The following is a 24,496-nucleotide window of genomic DNA, read 5'->3' on the forward strand; positions in this document are numbered from 1 at the left end:
AGTTTAGGAGGATTATGCAATAAACCGTCAGTAAGCATCATCATCTTTTACACAAACATCATGATTCTTCTTAAAGTGTTGTAAGGAATTATCTTTTGTGACATGCTACAGTATACCGCATCAGTTGTGCCATTTTAATGATCACTTTTCTAATTATCTTACTATGTATGCTGTTGTTAGCGACAGGTGATTTGTAAAGGTTACTCACAGCTGTTAGGTAGGAATTTATACAACTTTTAGTATTATTTATGGCGGCGTTTAGTACTTTTACTTTTATACGGCAAGCAGCTTTGACATCTGGGGATTCATCAGTTGTGAAAAACAAGAAAGTGCGAACTGATGTGTTCGGGGATCTTCTGTTCGGTTCGCATTACGGGAGGTTCCATGAGAGATAACAAAACAGGAGACTCGTGGCCAAAACTCCATTTGAGCTATTTGGGTCTATTTATATTCTTATTTGTTGCGTGCTATATATCAGACTCATCCGCGCAGTTGAGCAGTTTCGAATCACAACACAATTCCTCCGCACATCACCTGCAGTAGCAATTACAAACTGAGATGGCGACAAAGAGGCCAATCCTACGTAGTGCCACTTTAAAGGAGTAGGTCACCTTCAAAACACCCTCTTGTCATTTCAACCATGTGTGACTTTCTTTTTTCTGCAGAACACAATAGAAGATATTTTGAAAAACGTCGGTAAAACATTTGATCCCCATTGACTTTGGCATTGGTTTTGTGTCCATTGAATAGAAGTCAATGTGGAGAGGTTTTTTGGTTCCCAGCATTTTTCAAAATATCTTCTATCTATTTGGTTTCGCTGAAAAAAAGAAAATCACACAAGATGAGAAAATTATGATAGAATCTTCATTTTGAAGATGAACTATTCCTTTAACTGTATTTTAGGAGCTCAGCATTTTTCTTATACTTTAATATATTATTTAATATGTACTTTAAGAATACAATACAACTTTCCTTATTTAATTGTTAAAAAATCTCTGTAAACCAAGTTCACGTCCATGTTATTTTTCAGCTACCTATATGCATGTAAAAGTATGCATCTGTATGCATACATTTAGTGTAATACTCCAGGGTAAGATTGGTTTGTATTAGGATGAGTATTTGTGAGGTTTTGTGATGAGCTCCATCTTTTCTTGAGGACTGGTGATATAAAATGGTAGTGCTCGCTGCAGCTGTTGGTAGCACATTCTTATCACATCATTTAGTGCTGAGGATCCCAAACAAACTCACAAAATTCAAGCAAGCCTGTGGGGTTTATTTCATTTTATTGATTTACGTGTCATGATAAATTCAGAAAAATGACATGCGCTTGGAAACCGATGCTATATACTAATACACATTTATGTTATATATACTTTTGATTTTGTCTGTGGTTGAGAATGTTTTAGTTCTTGGTAACAGAGTTGGCAAACAGTATATAAGCAGCATGATATTTGAATATAGTTAACTTTCAAGTCCTGACCTTACATATTTTGGTTTGCATAGTCTTCAGAGTACTTTATCATCCGTCGTTGGTGGCTAAAGGCCAGAACTATGCTTGTCAAATGCTTGTCGGTGAATGAAATTGAGGTACAAAAATGACTGATGTCTAAACTCCAAGAAGGAACGAGATGTATCCAGTGACATTTCTGATACTGAGAAGTTGTGAAAAAGTGAATTTGATATCTGTATCAAAGCTTATAGTCAAATTATACCTATACTTTACCCACACCTTTTCAGTTTTTATTCCATTCAAATTCATGTCATCTTGTGCCTTTTTCTAACATTATCACAGAAAAGAGCAAAGTCACACAGGTGTGGAACAGTCTTTGGAAAGTCTTCCTTATCTGAAACGTCTGTTCATTTCATGAATCTCTCCGCTTATGAGCTGAAGATTTGAATCGCATGTGTTAAATATGGAAGACCTACAAAACGTGCAGTGCTGTGGGTCCCCAGGACCAAGATTAAGAAGCACTATATTTTAAACACAGCAACATCCATACAGAGGTCGACATTTACATTCAATCTCTTGAGATTGAACCATCTTTAAGTGCGCCGTTGTCAGCGCATTAAACGTAACCATGTGTAAGCTGTTCCTCACTCATGAAGTTATAATGCATTTCAGTTCATCAATTATTACTATAATTTAGGAGACAGCCATCTGGAGTCATCCAAGCTTCAAGCACAGCCCAGAACTGTAATAAACTATTGAGGAGTCCTATCGTTTAGGCAGGCCATAGAAATACGACCACATTGATATATTGTAAGACGGTAAGACAGTACATCAGAGTTAATTGGTAATAAGTGAACCGCTGTTCCATGAAACTATTTAGACTAATTGAAAAGTATTGACTTTAAATGATTGAGTAAAGATGAATGGAGTGGCATGCCATCTTAACCTTTAAAAGCTTGTCCTGCGCTTTCGCTTCCCATTTCCTTTCAGTCCACTCATTGAATCTTTGCGAGCAAAGTAATGGGGTGGATGAAACGTATGTCATTGCATTGTTCGATTTGATCTAATTTACTGCCCCGAGCCAGCTTTGCTGAAGCTTTAGGGCACAGTTTGGTATTTGTGAGGCGCTGTGATTGTACAAATGTAGCTTATTCTCAAATGTTTTATCTACACAGGGGCTGAAGCCAGGAATGATGGGAGCTGTAGTCCGGTTCACAATCTTATGGGCTTTCCTGGGTTGGTCGCAGGCTGCAGAGAAGCCTCCATCCTTAAGCGTGGCTGTGATTCTAGGCCAAACCCCCGCTGTATCCGAATCGGCCATGCGTCCGGTTCCAGGGGTAGGCTCGCCGCTGGAAGTGAACGTACTAAGCGTCCAGGTGAACCAGACGGACCCGGGAAGCATGCTTACGCACCTGTGTGAGCTTATGTCCCGTCAGAGATTGCACGGGCTGGTTTACGGAGACGGCACGGATCAGGAAGCCGTGGCGCAGATGCTGGACTTCGTTTCGTCTCAGACGTCAATGCCTATACTGGGAATTCATGGTGGAGCTGCGATGACCATGGCGGAGAAGGTAAGCCTGCATAATTTCTTTGCGGTGTGCGTTTTTTGTGTATTGAACTCTTATATTGGTTCTGGGTTTAATCTGGCATCTTATTGTATTTTCAACTGGACTTTGCAATAAAAACAAATGAAGCTGGCATACTGTTATAAACAAACAAATCGCTTTCTGCATTTCAGCGAACCACATTAGAATATTTTATAACATCTGATATGAATCTGGTGTGTTCCCCCAAGAGAAAATTTGATATCAAACATTCAGTGCCACGTTTGGGATTGTCCAGTGATGTGGCGTTGAAACAAAACACTATTCAGATACCTGGCAGATTGTCTTTATCACTGATGCCATCTGCATCAGACACAGCCTCACTGGTAGCCAGTCTTTCTGTCACTGTCCCTCGCCTATTTGTTTTGTGAAAAGTTGGCAGGGAGCTGTAGTCACAGATGTGGGGGTGTGACAGAATACCTGTGGCTGGATAAGTGACAGACTTGTCGCTTACAGTTTAATGTAGTAGCCAGCAAAGTTTATGATTATGTCTTTATTTCAGACGTGAAGCTGCTGATGTGTACTTGATGTTCATTATGTTAACAAATATCTACATTTAACTATTAGGCTGTTTCTAAAAGCGTTCTTCCCCTAAACCGTAGGAACCTCTCGCTAGCGACCATGTCATCCCGTTGCATCATTTGGCTGAGTTCACTTCAAACTACCCTTCCAAATACTGATTTGATAATTTTAAGCCGTGATGAAATAACCTCAAAGTGGCTTTTGCTGTTCTGTCAAAGCACATTCTTGAGGACGGGCTTAAACCACAAATCGCTTATCGTGCGTTCATTTTCTTGCAAAACGTTTCATTTGGTGTGATTAATAGTTTCGCTTTAGTGTTCAGTTTTGGGTAATGGTAAACGGTTAAAAAATTGTGTTGAATTATCGTTTTGTTATAGTGACATCCTCCATTTCGACACGTTAAGTCCCAGTGGTGCTGGAGAGCTTGTAGGGTAATAATTGAAGAGGCTCTTATGGATGGAAGTCAGACGCCAAGGCTGATGTGAATGAAACTCAAATAATAAGAGGCCCCCTGCTAGCGGTTTCCCATAACACATCAGTTACTTTCGATGCTCAAGCTGAGGCATCGGAAGTGCAAAATATTCCTGGCACAATGGATTTCCCGGTCTGACTCTTTATTTTAAAGAGTTCCTTAAAGAGACCGTTCACCTAAAAATAACAATTCTGTCTTAATTTACTCGCCCTCGAGTTGTTCCAAATCTCTATAAACATCTTTGTTCTGATGAACAAGGAGAAAGATATTTGAAGGAATGCCTGTTCTTGCCACCATTGACAACCATAGTAGGAAAAATTGCTTTATAAATTACTTTGTTAAACAAAAAAGAAAGACATCTTAAAGAATGTAGAAAAGCGAACAGTTCTGAGGCACTTCTGACTACCATTGTATTTTTTCCTTATATGGTACACTGGATATTTTTTAGTGTACTACTGGTAGAAAATTACTAGTACATTTTCCTTTATTTTACGTACATTTCAGTTAATGCCAGAATGCAATTTAATGCAGTGCAAAATGTAAAATACAGGTAAAGCAACTGTAAAAATGTATACGGAAAATTCCTTCAGTATATTGTGCCATATTTTTACAGATTTATTTTTAGTGTAGTCAATGGTGGCTATGAACTGTTTGGTCACAAATATTTTTCTCTGTGTTCATCAGGACAGAGAAATGTACACAGATTTGGAAGAACTTGAGGGCGAGTAAATGATGACAGAATGTTTATTTTTGGATGAACTTTAATGTATATAAAATTCTAATTATAGCAAAAGGTAAGCTTTGCACTGGCAAGGAAAAAAAGAGAAAAAAAGGTAAAACTTTTTTCTTTTACTCATGTAATGTACCTCTGTGCTTTGTTCAAGTTCCATCGCATGTTGTGTTTCTATGAGCTCTGAAAATGTGTGTGAGGGTCCTGGAGGATGCTTCGTTCTGCTGTGCGCCCACATTTTTTCTTTTCACATTATAAAAAATAGACAAGAAGGGACATGTCTTTTTACCATGTTTCCTCCTGCCATATGGAAGGAAAGGGCAGAGAGGATTCGCACGTGTGCACTAACATACACTGAGGGGGCAAGGCGGAATAGTCGATTAACTTCTTTATGTGGTTTGCATGCTCGACTTCTTGAATGAGGTCTGGGAAAATGTGGAAATGTGTTTAGGATTCATATGAAGGGACTGAGAGAGAGTAGATGAGTGTGTAAGAGAGTCAAGCCTGCACAGTTAAACACTAAAGCTGTTTTCTGCCCCATTGAAGCTGCTTTTAGCCCATCTGTATTGGAGAGGGGCATTATGGGAGAACCGAGTAAAATCGAGGTATTGACATGAATTAAATATGTAACATTCACTCGCTCACACACTGGCATGAGGACACGCACACACAGTCCCTTTCTCTTCCGCTTATTTTTTCTCCCACTCGCCCTAAAATTTTCTTTTTGTTCTTTGAACAATAGACGGAGTTTCGCATTGACAGATTAGATCATATGATGTCACCAATTGTGCCAAATTAAAGCTTAGTAAAACACATTCACGCACGTAAAAAACCCAAATGGATGGGGAAACAACTTTCCTTCGTGCTTATGAGACAGTTTGATGATGTCATGGTATTAAGAATTCGATGATGTCAACCATAATAAATCTTTTAGTGCATCCGATCTGTGAATGTCACATACTGTGGTTGAGTTTTCAAGCAGGAATCAGACCACAGAGAGTCTATCGAAAATGTTTGTTTTATTTTACATATGAAAAAAAGTAACTGATTTGTTCCTTTCCTGTTTTAAGCCCATACATTTCTTGGGGTAAAAAATAAATAGAATAGAAATGTTCTGTTCTGGCAAAATGTAAGCATTAGTCCGTTGCCCACGAGCCTTTTTATCCAAGAGGCCTTAAGCTGTGTCCAGTGACTCATTTAAAACACGCAAGCGGCATCTTCACTTCATACCAAATAGATTTCGGTCCAATTTTATTTAAGCGATCAAATAAATTATCAAAATGGGTCACCGCATAAAGATTGTGTGTTTTAAAGATGTGCTACAAATAAATCTTGGAGTATTGTAACCTGATTTAAATAAAACTCTATTTTAAAGTACAAATTCTCATTCGTCCCATTCTCCCAGTCTGTATTTGAAGAAGCACATTAAATTGCGTTCAAGGTCACCGCTGTAAGGGACAAAGGTCACCGGTGATAATGGTTGGGTATAAACTTAGTGTACACGAGACATATCATTACTCCAGAAACAGGCGGCAGAATGAAGTTTTAATTCAGTTTGAGAGGTTGAAAAGACTTTGGAATGGTTTATAAATAATGCAGTGGTCAAGTGCCCTATTATACGTTTTATTCTAGTCTCCAGACAATATAACTTTGACCACAGACATAAGTCGCGATGACTCACAGCTGTTCGCTAGATTGACTCGCATTGTGAATTGGGTTGGTGAAGGAATCATTAGGAGATCAAATCCCTTGCGGAGACGTTGTCACTTTCAGGTTTACCGCAAAGTGCCTATTTTACGTGTGGCGCTTTGAACTATAGGATCAGAAAAATGCAGTACAGGTCTTTTCTTGGAAGATAATGCTTTCAGAGCTTTGTTGTCAAGTTTCAATCTTTTCTTTTAATCTCCGCAATCCCTCTATATGTGAACCTTGATTACCCCTTCCATATCTCTCCCTCTCATTCCCTTTTATTTTCTTCTTTCTGACTTCCTTCGGGGTTTATCAGAGTAGAGGGTCTACACAAAAGATCCCTTTCCCTGCCAGACCCCCAACACGTCCTTTTTTATTTTCTCTTGCTGTTCCTCTCGCTGATTCTTTCCAGTGGGTTGTAGAGGACAATTGGGTAACATGGAGATTGGTGGCTGCATTCAAGACCGAATGAGGTCATTTTCCCTCTTAGTTCTGCCTTCACAGGAGATGACGGTCTATATATATATATATATATATCTCAATGAGAGAAGATACTTGAAATACCTTTGAAAGCAAGAGCTTTTAAGAGCTATGTTTAGATTCACTATTCCGAGGTCTTCTGCGTTTAGTGCGACACTAACTTTATGAATATTGTATAGTCCGGTAGACACACAGGCTAATTCGTTTAGAGCGAAGCGTTAACCTCATAATTTATAGTTTTCTCGGATTTGTCGTGGGCCAGAGGCTTCCATCGTGCGAGGGTTTACAAGCGTGAAAAAATGAATTATTTAGATAGACAATGAGAATGTGAGCCATTGCGAAAATTAGCTAAATCTGATCATATTTCTGCAGCTTGTTTTCTTCGGGAAAAAGTCACTGCTGAATACTTGTGTGTGGAATATGGATTATGAAGCAATTAACTTTGCTGAATCTATTCATTTATTTGCAGCTTGTTTTTTTTGGAAAACCAGTCACAGATGTAAACTGATATATGGATCAAATCTACCAGATAAATATCTACTGTATGTAAAGCTTCTATGTCTAATGCATGTCCCAACACTGCAGGGAGTTGTTGGTTTAATATAGTTTTAGTTCTATTGCAGAGGTTTTGTCTAATATAGATGAGTTCTGGGAAATAGATTTGTCTATTATTTCTATAATGCTTGCAATGTTGTTTAACATATAGTTTTAGTCTTAGCCCGTGCTATGTGTCTTTATTGTTTATTGTACACACTTTAGAATTTGGCAATTTAGGATTCACGCTTAAAGACATTATTGATATGCTCAGAATTCAAAATCACAGTGATGGTCATTGAAATATTTGCATGCCTGATGTGGAAAAGGTACAAAAATGTGATGCTAAAGTAGTACTACTTTGAGTTAATTTTAAACAACCACGTTTTACTTTAACTTGAGTAGATTTTTTGACTGATTATTTTACTTGTACTCAAGTAAATTTCATCAAAGTAAACGTAACTTGGTTATTTTTTAAATGCGGGAAGGGGACCCTTTCCTATTTTGTGCAACACCAACAATAGTCATATTGCCTAATGGTATATATTAGAATGGGTTACCACTGCACTGCAACAAATAAATAATTATTTTGTCTTGATTTGCAGAAATTTCACAATCATGTAGCAGAAATATGAACTAAACAATTCTTAAGGCATAATTTTGCTTCTGAAGAAACTGTATATTGATTTAAGAAAGATTTTGTTCAAAATTCTCATTAGTTACCAATGCAACAAGGGTACCAGCGTTATTTAAACAAATGTTATTTATATTACCGCTACATTCTTGCACATAAGGATGTTTTAGATACTTTGCACAGCGTCCATAATCCTGTCTTGAAGCTGAAATGGTTGCTTAAATATGGCCAATATGAACTCATTGTCTTCAGCGGTTAGAGTTTGATGGGTGCACCTTTAGGACAGGTGTACTACCGAAGTCTAACTTCTCCGTCTCCGTCGCTCTTCTGGTATTGGCCCAAACTCATACTCGCATAATCCACAGGAGTAATTTCCATTTTCGTTTTTTCCCTTGAATGTTTTCATTATTTGTTTTACTCCGTAACGGATGTGATTTTAAATATAGCGAAGTACAATATTAGGCCTATAACTATAAGAATGTACTGTACTCTGTAACCCTGCAACAAAACACCTCAGTAATAAGTGTCATTCAACATTATAAGCCAAAAATATGAATAAATGAAAACTGTTGGAAACTGTCGTGCAAACGAACGACGTGTTGTGGTGCCATCGCAAAAAGGTAAAGAAATCTACTTATGCTTTTTCTTGTCCTTATGTTTGCCCAATTGCTTCCATTGTTTACCTCATCTGTAAGTCGCTTTGGATAAAAGCGTCTGCTAAATGACTAAATGTCTCGTGGCCGGGATGCACAGAACATACTTTGACAAGTTGTTTAGTGCAGGGAACTGCGTGCACGCGACCACTGTATGATGTCAAAGGATGTTGTGATCTGTGGGGCTACTGTCAGACCGCCAATCTGAAGTAGACAAGTTACCGACTGGTAAAGACGCTTTCAAGCTGAAATGTAATCTGGTGTTGCAAGTTCCGTGCTTTGTCTTTCTCTGACACTTTAAAATGCTCCACACACTCCCGACACGTTTGCTGCATTAATAAAGCACACGGGTCGCTCTCTCTTTCACTCTCTCGTTGCTGCTTGATCATATCATGTTCGATCAAATTGATTTGGCCATTTCACTTATTCGGCTTGCCGAACATTCGGTGCATCCCTATTGCCAACAGTATTCATAGCCTAGTATAGAGTACAGAACTAACCCCAATGACTCAATGTCTCATTGATTCAGTTTGACCTTTTCCATTAGATTACATAAACCCTTGAATTCTTAGATTTTTATGGAAACACATCACTGTACATTTCTCTACCTGTCATGATCACATATTGCCATTGATGACTTGACTGGTATACGTCATTTCGCAATGATATGTTTTGACATTATCTATGGTATGTTCTCTGTTCCGTCATAGAAGGACGAGTAATTCACTCTGCACTGTAGCTAAAAATACTTTGGCATACTGCGCCCGCCATTGCTATCTCACTGCGTTATTTAAACAGGTTATAACACCTGAAGATTGTCTAGGCTTGACAGAACCCTCTGAAGTGAGGTAAAAATGCCACCGTAGCTGTGTTTTGGTCTTGCACAGATAGATGATACAGTGGCTCGGTAGGAAGATAGGCGGCCAACGGTATCAGGAAATGACACATTGGTTTCAATCGCATTGCCCACATGCTCAGCGTGTTAAAGCATGTGATTTAATGTGAAGGCTGTAAAGATATGCCTTTATTGATTAGGTTTCACAGAGGAAGGAATCTTAATATATTATTGCAAAATAAACCTCTTCAGGCTCATGATAACAATCATTCACCTACATATAATAGTTTGATGGTTAAACATAAGTAGCATGCTTGACCTGCAATTTAAATGGATTTGACCACAAAACATTTTGCATCTGCGTCTATCGCCTGTACAACGCACCTTGAAGAGCTGCATGTCTGCCTTTCGTTTAGATACGGTTTGATAAAACAGTGATAAATTTAGAGAATGTCCATATTTGTCCATATTTGGTTATAATGGTCTAGCAGTCATCACATGATCAAAGACTGCCTGGCGTAGGATTAGATGTCGAAATGTGTAGCTGTTCAAAGCGCTGGGCCATGGTAGCTGTGTGTGGGACTGATCGCTTCCAATGAATCACTTCTGTACTCATGTCTGTTCAGGCAGGATCACATTTCTCCTTTTCTCTTTCCCAACTGCATGTCAGTGCGTGTTTTATTTTGTTTTTAGATTTCATTATTATAGCGGAAACGTTGAGGTCTTATGCTGTTAGAAACAAGGTCCTTTTTAATATATCAAGTGTTTTTATAATGTCTCCTGTAGAGATCTCAAGAATGTGTGGCGTCTGTGCCATGTTCAGTAGGATTTTATCAACCACACCAGCCGGTACAAAAGCATCAAGAGATGGGAGTTGGGCCAGATAGTAAAAAGGTTCCATTAAAGGTCCTGAGTATGATATTTAGCGGCATCTATTGGTGAGGTTGCAAACTGCAACCAACGGCTCACCCCTCCCTTTCGAAGCACTACAGCGGCTGACACAGAACTACGATGTCGTCACGGTTTCGCTTCTTTGCCGAAGGAGATAACGTATTGACGAAAAACGCTGTGTAGAGCTGGTTGTCCATTTAGGGCTACTGTGGAAACAACATGGTGAATTCCATGTAAGGGGACCCGCGGTGTATGTAGATAAAAGATAGCTCATTCTAAGGCATTAAGAACATAGCGTTTCATTATGTAAGGGCTTTATACACCTCTGAAGACAGTATATGTATTATATTGCGTTTCTTTCAATAGATCCTCCAAAACATTAAACACGGCACCTCATTATTTTTGGTGATGATAGTGAAGCAGCATTACACCCTTCATCTTAATATATGTCTTATTTTTTAATTTGTTACAAAACCATCCACGCACTGGTGCTTTGAAGAGTTCATAAGACCAATAACCTGATCTAAAGAACCTTTAATGTTAACACCGCATCGACTGATCTTCAGAAAATCATACAGCCAATTCAATAACCCAGTCGAGTGAAAAATGAAAAATGATTCCTGATCAGCACAAGGTTGCTTACTGGATCTAAGGTGCCGCACAGAACCATCGAAAAACCTTCATTTTTTATAGAGATTATCTGAAAAACCCTGCACTATACACAATTGTGCCCTTGAGCGAAGCACTTGAGCCTCATCCGCTCCAGGCAGACTCTGGTTTGGCTGACCTTGTCCCTCATCCCCTTCCTCTCTCCGAGTATGTGTGTGTCTGCCAAAGATTCACAGAACGTTTCATACACATTACATGCATACGACGAGTCATTATCGTCATTGATCGGTGCGATTTCAAAAAATGTTTTTATTAATTGTAGCATGGTGTTGCAGCATGGTCGTGTCAACAAGTATTAATTGATGATTATGTAATCGCCATTAGCGTGTTGCTTGCCTGATGTACACATCAAAGGATCCATGCATAAATGTATGCATGCATACATGAACACATTTCCAGTACATTTTTTTCTACACTGTAATTGCATCATTTTGATCTACACTTAATAGATGCGTGTAGTGCAGGTGTAAATGATTAATATATAACCGGTTGAGAACAGTGTTCTGTACATTTTCTAGCTATACAGCTACATCTGTCGATTTGAACCGGGTGGCATATAAGTACCCTCAGGAGTATGAGGGGGAAACAGACTTTAAAATGCCTTGGGCAGGATTGTGGTGTTTATTGACAAATGGACATTTTACAAAACCAACTAAATTCAAATGTTGCATTTAGAAAGAATGTCTGACTGCATTATCAGTCCATTGAGAAAACATTTTAACAGCAGTATAGAAAGTTGGCAGCTTTATTTGGAGTGCTGAAAACACAGTTTTGTTATGGAAAGTGTTTCGTGAGTTGATGTGTACAGCGTTACTGCTGTTGACTTGTTGTCTGCCACATCATGGACATATGTATGACATTAGCATGCGCTCATTGCAGGTTGTCAATCACTAATGTTTAGGCTGTCAGGTTGTGAAAAATGGCGGAAAATAGGGTTTTCTGTGGCGAGTTACTTGGAAACAGATTTAGTGAGCCAACAGTTTAAAATAAGAAGCACATGCACATAAATAAAGGTGTGTTTTTATTGTCATTGATTAAAGCCACATTCACACTGAGCCAGAGCTTTCCCTATTCAATCTTTTTTTCCTTTTCACGGTGTCGTCTCAAGAAATATCTGCGTACACACGAAACCACTGAAACGGACACAAAACGATTTGGTAAACATGCCAAATCTGTAATTCTGCTGCAGAGATGCACTTAAAACAGAGAAGACTGCGTGGTGCACGCACACAAACTTGGCGCTGGGGTGATGACTTCATCTTTTTAGAAAATATACAGATCGAGTGTACACAAGAAAATGCAAGGGTGGGGTTTTCAGAATGACCCACTCTGAGACCCGGGTTGGAAAAATAGCAGTTTCAGGCTCTCAAAAGGCCGGATTCACCTGGACGAAACGTCGATACTACACAAAATCTTTGTGCGCAGCTAAACGCATCTCCGTGTGGATGGCCTCCAAGTAAGGTTATAGGCATTACTCCAAGCTAGAGAAGGGGAGGCAGTATTTGTTTGCTCTGGTTTGCAGCTGTTTGTGAGACTATTTAAGAGTCACACCTCTCAGTTTGGCATCTGTAGTAAACCAGATCAGATTTTGAAGCTTTACTTTAGGTGTCATTGGTTCTTGGTCCTTTTTGTTTCTGGTTCCTATTTCAATACAATGAATACACCTCAATCATTATAAAGGGATAGTTCATCCAAAAATGTGAATTCTGTCATCATTTACTTGCATTTAAGTTATTCTGCACAAAAAATATATCTGGACGAATGTTTTTAACCAAAAAGTTGACACTATTGACTACCATAGTAGCTTTTTTTCTTACTATAGTAGTCAACGGTGTCCAAGAACTGTTTAGTGTCCCACATTCTTTCAAATATCTTCTTTTGTGCTGTACATAACACCCTCAAGATGTTACAAACCTGTATAATATTTTGTGAGTAAATGACAACAAAACGTTGACCCGTTCCAGTAAGATTGATTTAAATATTACGTTTTATGATAGTATTAGAATACGAATAATTTTGTTACAAACTGTGGCTTATCTCCTGTGTTGTTCCATGTTAAGATTACTTTTGTATGCTGTAGTTACATGAAATAAAATCTTCCTCTTGTTGCTTGGACAAGTTTTTCTTCGCTCATGTTTTGGTTATGATATCGCTTTACTGCTTGTGGAATTTGTATGCAGTTGAGAAAAGTCAGCAATTAGCTGTCCAACATCCTCTAACATGAAAAATGGCCCTTTTTATCTGTTTAAATGAAATATCAGTCCGGTTAGTAATAAGTGAAGAAATAGATTTGTGTGTGAGAAAGAGAGCGAGCGAGCGAGAGAGAGGGAGGGAGAGAGGGAACACTAAAGAGGTGAGGTCCTCTTATGCAAGTCATAGGCTCACTGTGCGTGGGAAGTGTGCAGTATAAACACACACACACACACACACACACACACACACACACACGCACAACACACACACACACACAAATCAGGGTTCCATTTCAAAACAAGAAGATTCTTCGTTTATTTGTGTTAGATGCCATTTTACCAGCATTCCTGCTGAGTTTATTTATGTTGGAAGTAAACGTCGTAAATGGCTAACAAGGAAAGTTCTGTATGTTACGTATGATTTGCGTAGCGCATATGAACATGACCAAAAGGTAGACTAACTGAAGTGTATTTTATTGGGGAAAATCATTTTGTCATTAAAGAAATGAAAGCATTCCCTGGTGATTTTTCATGTTTATTAAAAAGCCTCTTTGTGTTCTCTTCTCAATGTAACTTAAACAAAATCTATGTAATGTGGACCTTTTCCAAGGAAAATGTGAGCTGAACGATTTCGTTTTCGTTTTTAACCAATATTGCGATTGAATATGCAATTATTTTTAAGCACTTTCTGTGTTATTTGATAAAGAAAATCAATGAAGCGTGGTAACCAAAGCAATATTAGACAGATTAAGTCTAACTAGAGGTTAGGCTTAAGATGATATTAGTTGATGCATGAATTGATTGACGTATTTTTATAGAACTACCCCAATCGTACTAATATATTGAATCATTTTTTATTTCTAACCACGTAATGATGTAATATCATAAAGCACTAACAAATTAACTTGGTGTAATACGAAAGTCATTGACGTTAGTAGTATTGCCCCTTGGGTTAGCAGACACAATACCTGACAGAACAGAACAGCCAAAATAGTCCCACACAACTAACGTTGCTCTTTTACACGAAAGTTTCCACAGTGCCACGTCCTGTCGAGGCTGAGGTCATTGTACATCAGGACAATGTACAAATTCATCATTTCAAATGCAGACGTGCGGGAAGCGTGTGGTGCTACGTGCTCTTCAGCCGCGGCTCATGGTTCAAATACAGACGCGAGGCAAGCACGCTGAAATAAGAGGCGAAGCAGTCGCGACGCGGATGAGGTTCAACACGCTCTCTTCACTCGCAGGCAGTCATCACGAAAGGGCAAGCTTCCATCCCGAGCACTTTGGGAAAAAAATATATTTTGCGCTTTTGAGATGGTACTGGTCAGCTCCGAGCAGGGTCGCATCACACTGTGCATCCCCATAAATAATCGCAGTCTTTGCGATTTGAAAATCGTTTGCAATTTAATCGCAAATGCAATTAATCGTTCTAAGTAATTTCCTTATTTCCTTATTTAGGCTTTTACACGTTTACATATATCTTTTAACCAACTGTCACGGTAGCACAGTGTCTACACTGGACCCGACTGGTGCGATGCAGGAGGGACCAATACTGAAGAAAAATGCAACAAATCGAAAACGACTTTCTTTGGCTTCTACGTGAATGATTGCCAAGGTGATGCTACAATATGTGGTGCTAACGTGTACTGGATGGCTGGTAGGGCAGAGTTAAAAATAATAACCCAGGTTTCCATCATACTGAGTCCTCATAAACAGATTAAACTTTAGTCCAAGGGCATTTCTATGTGAGATATATTTTTTCTCGCCCAAATCACTTAGAATGGTATCATTCACGCCTGATGCTTAACACTTCGGGCCAAGGGCGAGGGGTTTTATTGAGGCTTGCATTTCTAAAGGTCGTTTTTGACAATCCACATAGACATGAATGTGAAATACGTAAATATGTTAATGTTATGAATCAGGATTGATTCTATATAAAAGTGTGTGAGTCACAGAAAAACTTGCGGTCTTCACTCCTACAGTCATCCAGTAGGTTTGACATGATCTCCTCTGAACACGTACTGTACAGTACACAGAGAGAGAGAGAGAGAGAGAGAGAGAGAGAGAGGGGAAGTGAGATAAACAGACCTCTTTTTTAACACTTTGATGCTGACTAAATTAGAACCAAAAGGGCTTTTATAAGCTGTTACCGTAGGAGAATGTTCGACAGAGAAATTGGTATGGACATATATTACACTGAGAAAATCAGTAATATACCTCAATACCTAATATTTTTGTGTCACAAACCCATTTTTTATGAATTTAAAATGCTTCATAGAACCATTAAAGAAAGCTTTGGAAGAATGTTGGGGTCAAAGGATTCTCAGACGTATTTTACAATGTTGTTATTCCTGTATATAAAAGAAATTCAGAACAAATTAACTTTGCTATATTGGAAGGGTGACTCTACGGTATTACACAGTTCATTAGTGATTGATCCCTGGTCCATTTAAAACACTCGTTGCACGTTTTTAGGCAAGAGACTGCACATTTCAGGCTTATTAATGGCGGACCACTGGCTTGCCAGGGCTCTACGGTAACTTATTTTATTTAGGAGCACTTGTGCACAGGAGCACAGACAATTGAAGTTTTCTTAAAAGAAACATACATTTGGCGCTGTATAGCATGCACAACGTATTGGAGAGCATGATAAACTTAATGGTTATTATTGATTATACCATCGAATGCTTCGTTGTGATTGGCTGACGAACACTCTAAGGGTGTGCTTTGTTTTTCGGGAAGTGCACACCTATAAAGCATTTCTGGATCTGTCAACCACATTACGGTTTCATATCACCAATGCAAGTTTAAGTGAATAACGTTATTATACTGTGGCCTATTGTCCACCACACAGAATACATACAAACCACAACACACAGAGAATAATTTAAATATATTAATATGCATACGCCTAATTGATAACATTTGATTTGAGATTTACAAACGATGAAATCAAATTGCACATAAGTCTTGTGTGAACTTTGTGTCTTGTCTTTGTTACAGCCAGTCTGAAACTGGGGGATCAGATGCAGCACTTTAATAAATTGTTTTTGTAATAACTTGTTGGGAATATTTATAGTATATAGTGTGCGGTCCGTCTATTGGCCTCTCCGCTTTGCATCTACAGCTGTCACTGTATGTGGTTCCCAAACTGTCATTTTGGGGAAGGTCAATTGGCTGTTGCAGTGCATTGCACTTAAACCTGGAAAACTCAGGATGCGCTGCTTTCATGAGTTTTAGGTGTTAATGGCCCCTTAACAATACACACCTTCCACACGCATTTGTTAATTTCTTGCATAAAGTGGTGGGGACATGTCCCACCCGCCTATGCAACCAAATATTTTTTTATCAGCACCCAAAACAACATCAAACAACAAAAGAAAGCGTGTTGGGCTCAGCTGTCAAACGCTAGGCGATCACTCAAAGCAATGCCACACAGAAACATTAATTAAGTGTCAGTTATGCCAGACACACAGCCCTCCAAACGACACCTGATGATACACTGACTCGCACAGCCACAGATTAACATCACCTCAGAACCGCAAGTAAAAGGCAAAGCACTTAATGGGGCGTAAGCGTATTTTCCTTTTCATAACGGGAATATTATGATATTATGAATGTGTAATATACGTAGAACCGACGACTCCCAAACGTGTCTACAAATTTGATTGTATTTAAATGGGTTATGAGTATAGATGTGGTCAGTCACACCAGTGTGCCTAAATATTCTTTCACGGTCACACAAACGCCAATGCGACCCAAACGGTCGCAGTATAGAGCTCTGCTTGCTCAATTGCTTGTCTTCTCATGCGTGGGATCCTGACACCCACCCAAAATGATGCTGCTGTTAAACACTTTATAGTGCAGTAAAACTGTGCTTTTCATTTCTGTTGTTAGTAACACGTACACGTACAATCGTAAAAAGATAATCAAACATTACATTTTATCAAGTTACATTTTGCTTCATTTCATATATTTATTTTATTCACGCACACAAACACACAGGTGGGTTGTAAAGACAGTTCAATGTGTTACTGAGGACAATATACAATATTCTCACACATATATAGCCAAACTAGGACACACACGCACATTTACATACAAGTTGGGACTTCTGTTCCTAAAGCCGTCATTTTGATTGATGCCAGTTTGCCTCTTTTTTTTATTTAAGTAGGTTGTCTCCTTTACCGTATAATGCCTTCACATAGCTGTATGTTCTGGTTGGCTGTGATTGTGCCGTGTAACTCAGTTATTTCACCTTCGTTGAGGACAGATCATGAATGCTAGGTGCTACCAGACATCATCGTCTGGGTTTTTAGTAGGTAGTGGATTGCCAAATCAACAAGACAACAAGAGTTTTATAGTTTATAGGCACTTTACATCAGTTTTAACTTTAGCTGTAATGGAGAGTAGTAAGATGAGTTTTATTGAGGAGCAGCTATAAACTTGTTTATGAGGATGGGATAAAAAGTTGTCTGGTAGATATACCGTATCAGAAGCAAAGAATAAGAAAGTGTCCGTCGTGTCTTTGGGTTTTATGTTAATTGGGACAAAGAAAAGTTTTGGCTATGTATCTTTTTCCATATGCTTTTAAAAAGTAATGGAATGGAAATTGTAAATGGAGATTTTCTCTGATTCAAGTAACAATGTATATTGTTAGCTTTATTTCCTTGAGCGTCCTTCATCTGGAGTAATATGTTATACATCCATTACAGGAGGTTCCAAAAACAGCAGGCGCACATTAGTATCAGCAAAAAGACAGCAAAAGAGAGAGAATATCTGAGGGAGAGTTTATAAGAAAGGCACAACAAACACATGGACGGAAGGAGGGAGAGAGGGAATTCGAGAACAAGACAACAGGGACGGCAGGATAAGAACGAAAGGAAGAAAACACGACTGTCTTGTAAGGGATAAAGTCTTTCAGAAGAAGAGCACGAGGGAAAATGGGATAATTTTGAAGTGCTCGGAGAATATGAGACAGAGTTCTTTTCTCTCATCTGATATAAAGGATGTTACTCCTCCAAGCCACGCTTCAATGAAAGAAGAGACACAGCGAAAGATGAATAAACAAAAGGAGGTGTCATCGAATCTGAAAACTAATTACAGGCTGACAAACTAAGCTTGACTGTTCGGCTCTCCTCCGCACGAGAGAGGCAGGGATGCAGATGAATATCTATAGATGAAGACGAATATTAGGAGATCTCCAAACATAGACGCAGCGTGGCGGAGTCATCGTCTTCATAACATCGCCCGTGTTTGGATTGACTCTCAAAGGCCACATTTCCAGCTGATCAAATTGCTCAACAGTAGGGCATTTTGAATTGCGACGCAATGAATTGAATCCAATTTGGGAAACGAGAGGGGAGAGGCGAGAAGAGAGGTGATGAATTTAAATGCTGCGGCGTTAACCACCTCTCTTATCTCGGTCAAACGGCTTTGTTGCCATGGTGTCGCTATGGTGTTGCCAAGGCTACCGAAAGGGTTAGCACAACAGTAATGGGGTGTTGTCACGGTAACCCCAGCTGTTGCAGTGAAGATTGAGGAGGTATTTTCCCCAGGAAAGAGATTCCGTGTGCACACATCCTAACACGCGTGCACTCGCAATCACACCGTTCGAACGCGCGGTTACTCTTAAACGGCTCATATGCGGCAGAAACGAGAGATCCAAATTCTTGCAAACGCAGCGCGTTACGGCGATGCATGCTAAAAAGGATGTACACTCTTCCTTTAAAGTTGATATGCTGCAAAAGAGAACAAACCTTAGAGACCGTCTTTGTTCAGAGCGGTTAAACAAGCACACACACGGGAGAGAAATGAGAAAGATATATAGCGGTAGGAGAACGTGTGAAGGAAATTTGTTGGTTTTGATAGTTTGATCTTTTAATGAAGCTCTCATGGGTGCAAACCAAATACACATGGCATCATGGGAACTTTTTCTACGGTATCGCTCTTCCTTCCACAGCGCAGTGCACCACATCGACGTGAGCGTGCTCTTTACATTACATAACCGGCTTGGAGGGAAATCTTTTGGACTATCCGGATAGGTCACCTTTGCAATGTACTTCCACATATCTACAGTCTTCCCACTGGAGAAAAAACATTTACAATCATTTTGCCAGCATGGCGCTTGCAATGCCAAGGTCATGGGTTCGATCCCAGGGATACTTGGGAACAAATGTATAGTACAATGCAACGTGAGTCCCTTTGGATAAAAGGATCTGCCAAATGCATACATGCAAATGTAATATTTTCTCTCTGCACACATCATTCTTTTCAATTCCAATAGAGCTCTGTACTTTCGACTCGGGTTTGGGCCGTGATGCGATTTGGATTCCCATTCATTTATATTCCAAAACATCGAAATCACTGAAGGGTGACACAACTGCTTTTTTGACTGCCGCCTGACAGCTGCGGTCAGTAGCCATGTCTCTGCATCAGCCGGTGAATGGTAAAACCATCTGATTCTTTTTCTCGCTGTAGGAGCATGAATTTAAAAAAAGGATATTTTGCGCGCCGCCTCTAACCCAAGATTTTTTTAGAGACCTCACTCCACACATTACATGTTTAAACAAATAAAGTGCACAAAATGAACATGAATGATAATTCTCACATGGTTACAGTGTTTGTATAATCCTTCGGTTCACCGCTGCGTGTGTTTAGGCATAATATAGCAAACAACAGTGCAGTAATGGCACGGTAGAGTGTGGGACTGTATGTGAGAGAGAGAGCGAGAGACATAGTTTAACAAGAGGGGAAAAAGGCAGAAATGAGTGTAAGAAAAAACGGAGTGTGTGTTTTATAACCAGCAGGGCTTTGTTCTAATGGCTGGTCTCGTACTGTGCTTATCAATGCCGTACAAATACATTGAAAAGGCAACAGCATGTGCCAGAGCGATATGCTTACTGTCACTGCACATATCCAATGAAATATTGATCACAGCAGCCCCAGTCTCACACACAGCCGTGTCAGTCGTACTCGTCCAAATGCATTTGATTAAACTGTTTATTACGCAGCGTAAATTGGTTTAGGCTGATTAAGAATACATTACTGCGGATAAATATCATTACTAATGAACTGTGTTATGTAAACCTTGTGTATGCTTAAAACGGAGATCGCTGGCCAGGAAAATCTGAAGGTCAAATGAAAGGCACTGTCTGTTGTTTATATTGGTTGAAATGATGAAAAATTAATTACGTTCAAGTAGAAGTTTTGGGGAATATGTTATACGACCGACAGCATTTGTATTATATACTTCTCGACCATCATTTTCTGAAATACTGTAATTGCACTAAACATTTTTTCTAAAGTGAACCAAATTCTTATTGATGCTACATAACAGATTGCATATTATATTATACTGTATATATAAATTATATAGACCTCTGTAAGGTCGCTGGAGGGTTTTTCATATTGTATTGTTTAGATAATATTTAAGTTAAAGCATAGATCAGTGATGCTTTATGATTATTATGATATTTCTTGTGTTCTGAATATACTCGCATTTGTTTTTCAAAGTTGATCGAAATGATTCACCTCAGGAGAGTTTCTCTACAAAAGTTTAAGCCTCTAAGGAATAAAGATAATAAGCTTCGAAATCCTCCGCACAACGGGGTACTTTGAGAGATGGTCTGAAAGAATTAAAAGGGAATCATAATTCTCAAGAAATTAGTCGGGTCTCTGCTTGCTTTTATCTTGTGCTGCTATTGCCTGGTCAGCTATGAACAAAGGTCTTGTGCCGCGGTCACAAACCAACTTCAATTCGTCGTAAGGTGAAAGATCAAAGCTATAGAGCTATTAGTAGCATTGGATGAAAGCAAAGCAGGACCCATCTACTTACCCCGCTATAATATTTCCCATAATATTCATTTATTACAAGCAATTTATGCAACCAGTTATGCAATATGTTTGATCTAAAAAGTGAAATTTGTTGATTGTTCCATAAGAATAAGATTGAAGTCATGATTTATTTGGCCAGTGTTTTGTAATGCATATTTGGTATTTTGGAACTTATTTGTGTACATCGAATGCACTTGCATTTTGCAGATGCTTTTATTCAAAGCGACGTACAAATGTGAGGAAAACAACATAGTGATTAATCCTTGAAGGCAATAATAAAAAATGTACACATATTTTAAACTTATTTTTCCTAATAAACTTGATGTTTTAGAAAACCGAACATGTACGTTAATGACGAATTTTATCATCATTTCTTTGTTCATCCAGACGGGAAACTCAAGTTGTTGGAAGTGATTTTTCATTATTCGTCAAATATAATTCAAAATCTCGTGTATCTTCATGTATTCATATGCAGGGTTTAGAACGCATAAAATTGAATTCATAATTCACTATACAGTAACATTGACTCTCACGGAGTAAACACGCCAAATAAACATTTGACCCACTTGAAATGCTTATTTGGAGTAATGTAGACTGAGTATATTTAGTATGGTGTGGAAATATTTAAAATTAACAGTGTTCGGGAGCCTGCAATTTTATACTCAAAAGTGATTACATTTTCCAATGCTGTATGATGTTTTGGCAGCAGAATAATGGATTAAATGTCTAATCTGGTTTGGAGTTTACCCAGTGGGAGGGATTTCTGGAGCACCTTGAAGAGCTCTGAATAATCTGAATTATCTAAATCATTTGGAGAGCAAAGACCCATTTCTATGGATTCCTCCAAACGTTCAAGTCTGTGGGGCGTATCGGAACGATTTTCTTTCCATCCCTTGATACGATCGCGTCGTCCGGTCCAAGTGGCCGCAAATTTTGACCTCCAAAGTTTGTGTGTGCACCACAATGACGTGTGTCAGTTTGTCTTTGAAGCTGCAATAGCGTCGGTCAAGTTGGGAAAACATGTCGGCGCACCCCAGAGCTTAGTGAATTATTTAGTGACTGTGGGGTCACTTAGTGAGAGATGTCTTTGCAGACATTTGGTTGTGGGGAGCTTGGGCACATTTTAAAAGAAAGAGCAAAAGATCATACTTTGCCTCGTGTTGAATCTAAACTGAATATACTACAGACGAATACTACAGTAGTAGATGCTGGAAGACAATAATTGGGGTTGTTTGTTCTTCAAAGCATCTTTCGGGCCATTGTGGTTCTTCGTCAAGTTTGTGTTTCTTCGCTCTCTGTGGGCGTACGTGTGTGAAAAGTATGTCAAAGCATTAAGTCATGTAGATTCCATTAGATTGGCTATGTGTGCATGTGTGTGTGAATAGATATGCTCTTGAGCAACTTTGGTGTTTTATTCATGAGTTCCCTGAAGCAGCTATTTCTCTCCATCAGCAGGGTCTTGAAGCTCTAAGAATAACGTGCCAGTGTTCACGAGCACAAACATTCAATTTGGTACTTCACAGAATGGAGGAATCTTCAGATCTTTTGTTTATTTACATGGATGGTATAATATCCAATTGATCATTACAGAGTACAGATAAAAAAATATGTGTTAAGGGCAGGGTTTTATTGATTATTGGTTTTCATTCATAAATAGTCCAGTCCATTGTACCTTGTTTAATTATATCAATATTTTTGTGACCGCACTACTCAGTCGATGCTTTTCCTGTCTTGGTTTTTGTAATAAAAATGTAATAACTTGCTCTACGTCTAAAACAGATTCCTGATGCCACATAATCTGAATTTCGTTGTTGAGGATAGTACTGTCTCAAAAATTCATGTTTGTGTTTATATCAATATGAGTGTGTGGCGTGTATTTTATACGCAAATGTATTTATAAAACATAAGTAATATATATTTATATTTATACACATCTTAATTATACTTAAATATAGATTATTTGGAATGCACAATGTATAACAAGCAGTGTTTCCGCTGGAATTTTTTGACATTGGATGACGTCACATGCTAATATTTGTGACGTAGTTTTAATGCTGCGATCAAAACACCTCGCAAGTGGGATGTTTCCCACCACGGTGGATTTACTAACATTAAAAGTATTTAGTAACATTCATTTTGCTTATGATTTAGTAGCATTAAAACATTACAAGTATCTGTTAACATTAAAAGAGCACCGTTCCGTAAATTATTTAATTGAAGTGGGAATAATCAAATTTCCGAGAGCACATAAAGGCACTTAAAGTTTGATTCTACTTTCTGATCAAATCAGCTTTTGCACAGGGATGCCTCACACGACCTGAAAAGTGAAGCTGCCGTCTCTTTGATCGCCCCTGGTGGGTGGCTGCAGTACAGCTCCATGTTAACAAATGGGACAGGGCCACAATATAAAATCCAATTGCACTTCAAATATTTTTTCCGAAGTTGCTTTCTGGTATTTTAGTCAGTTTTTGTCACGTTGATGAATGTCCAAGTGTTGTCCAAGTTTTTTTATAAGTTTGGTTCTAGCTAGTTATAAGAATTTATAAATATATTCCCCTCATAATCATTTAATAAAGGTTACATAGGTTTCACAGGTTACGTAATAGCAAAAATGAATGTTTACGGTTAAAGGATAAGTTGAGAAGCTTTTGAGGATAAAATTGACCTTCGGCCAGGTTCACATGCATGTCAGAAACCCTCCTCGCAAGCGCATACACGTGGTGTTTCATACAATTGAATAAAGGTACTTTTCCACAATTGACCGAAAACACATTCAGCTGCTTTTCACGATCAAATCCATTCCCAAAAGTATGCAGGCAAAATGTTTTTTTTCCCCCTCATTGAATATTCTGTTTCACTCGGAAATACATCACAACACAGGCATAAAATAGGTTGCGAAAGCCATTTCACGTTCACTTTAACATCAAAGCCCATGTCATGAAAAACACGTTTTTAATATTACGAAGATACACTCAAATGTACTTGGGGAGGACTCGAAGCCCACTTCAGTTGGCAGAGCTCAGCCAATCGTAACAGAGGTAAATTACAAATGCGGCAATCCTTCAAGGTACAGTAGTTAAAAAAGGCATGTTTAATGGTAACATTATGTGTTTCTAACCTAGTAAACCTTGAATTTCAGCTCTGATCATGTGAGAGAAAGAGACTCACAGAGGGATTGAAATAGGCTGCGTAAGCAGAGAGGATTTCGCAGGTATGTCCAGCAGGACGTTAGATTAGCCCTTAGTGACAGCAAAGCACAAAAATCATGACAGACAGGAGATGGAGGGGGAGACGGTGAGGTC

At 38.8% G+C, this 24,496-nt stretch overlaps 1 protein-coding gene across 1 annotated transcript in view; it reads left to right on the forward strand.

The window, feature by feature from the left end:
• Positions 1 to 2,640: 2,640 nt before the first annotated feature.
• grin2ab (glutamate receptor, ionotropic, N-methyl D-aspartate 2A, b) overlaps positions 2,641 to 24,496 on the forward strand; it is a gene marked incomplete at both ends in the record, with an annotated part of 52,561 nt that continues 30,705 nt past the window's right edge. The window contains one exon of the mRNA XM_079462924.1: positions 2,641 to 3,021. Within this exon, the coding sequence (XP_079319050.1) occupies positions 2,641 to 3,021 (381 nt within the window). The remainder of the gene's footprint in view (positions 3,022 to 24,496) is intronic.

The sequence above is a fragment of the Barbatula barbatula genome (assembly GCF_947034865.1).
Source record: "Barbatula barbatula genome assembly, chromosome: 8".
In the NCBI taxonomy this organism is placed as follows: Eukaryota; Metazoa; Chordata; class Actinopteri; order Cypriniformes; family Nemacheilidae; genus Barbatula; species Barbatula barbatula.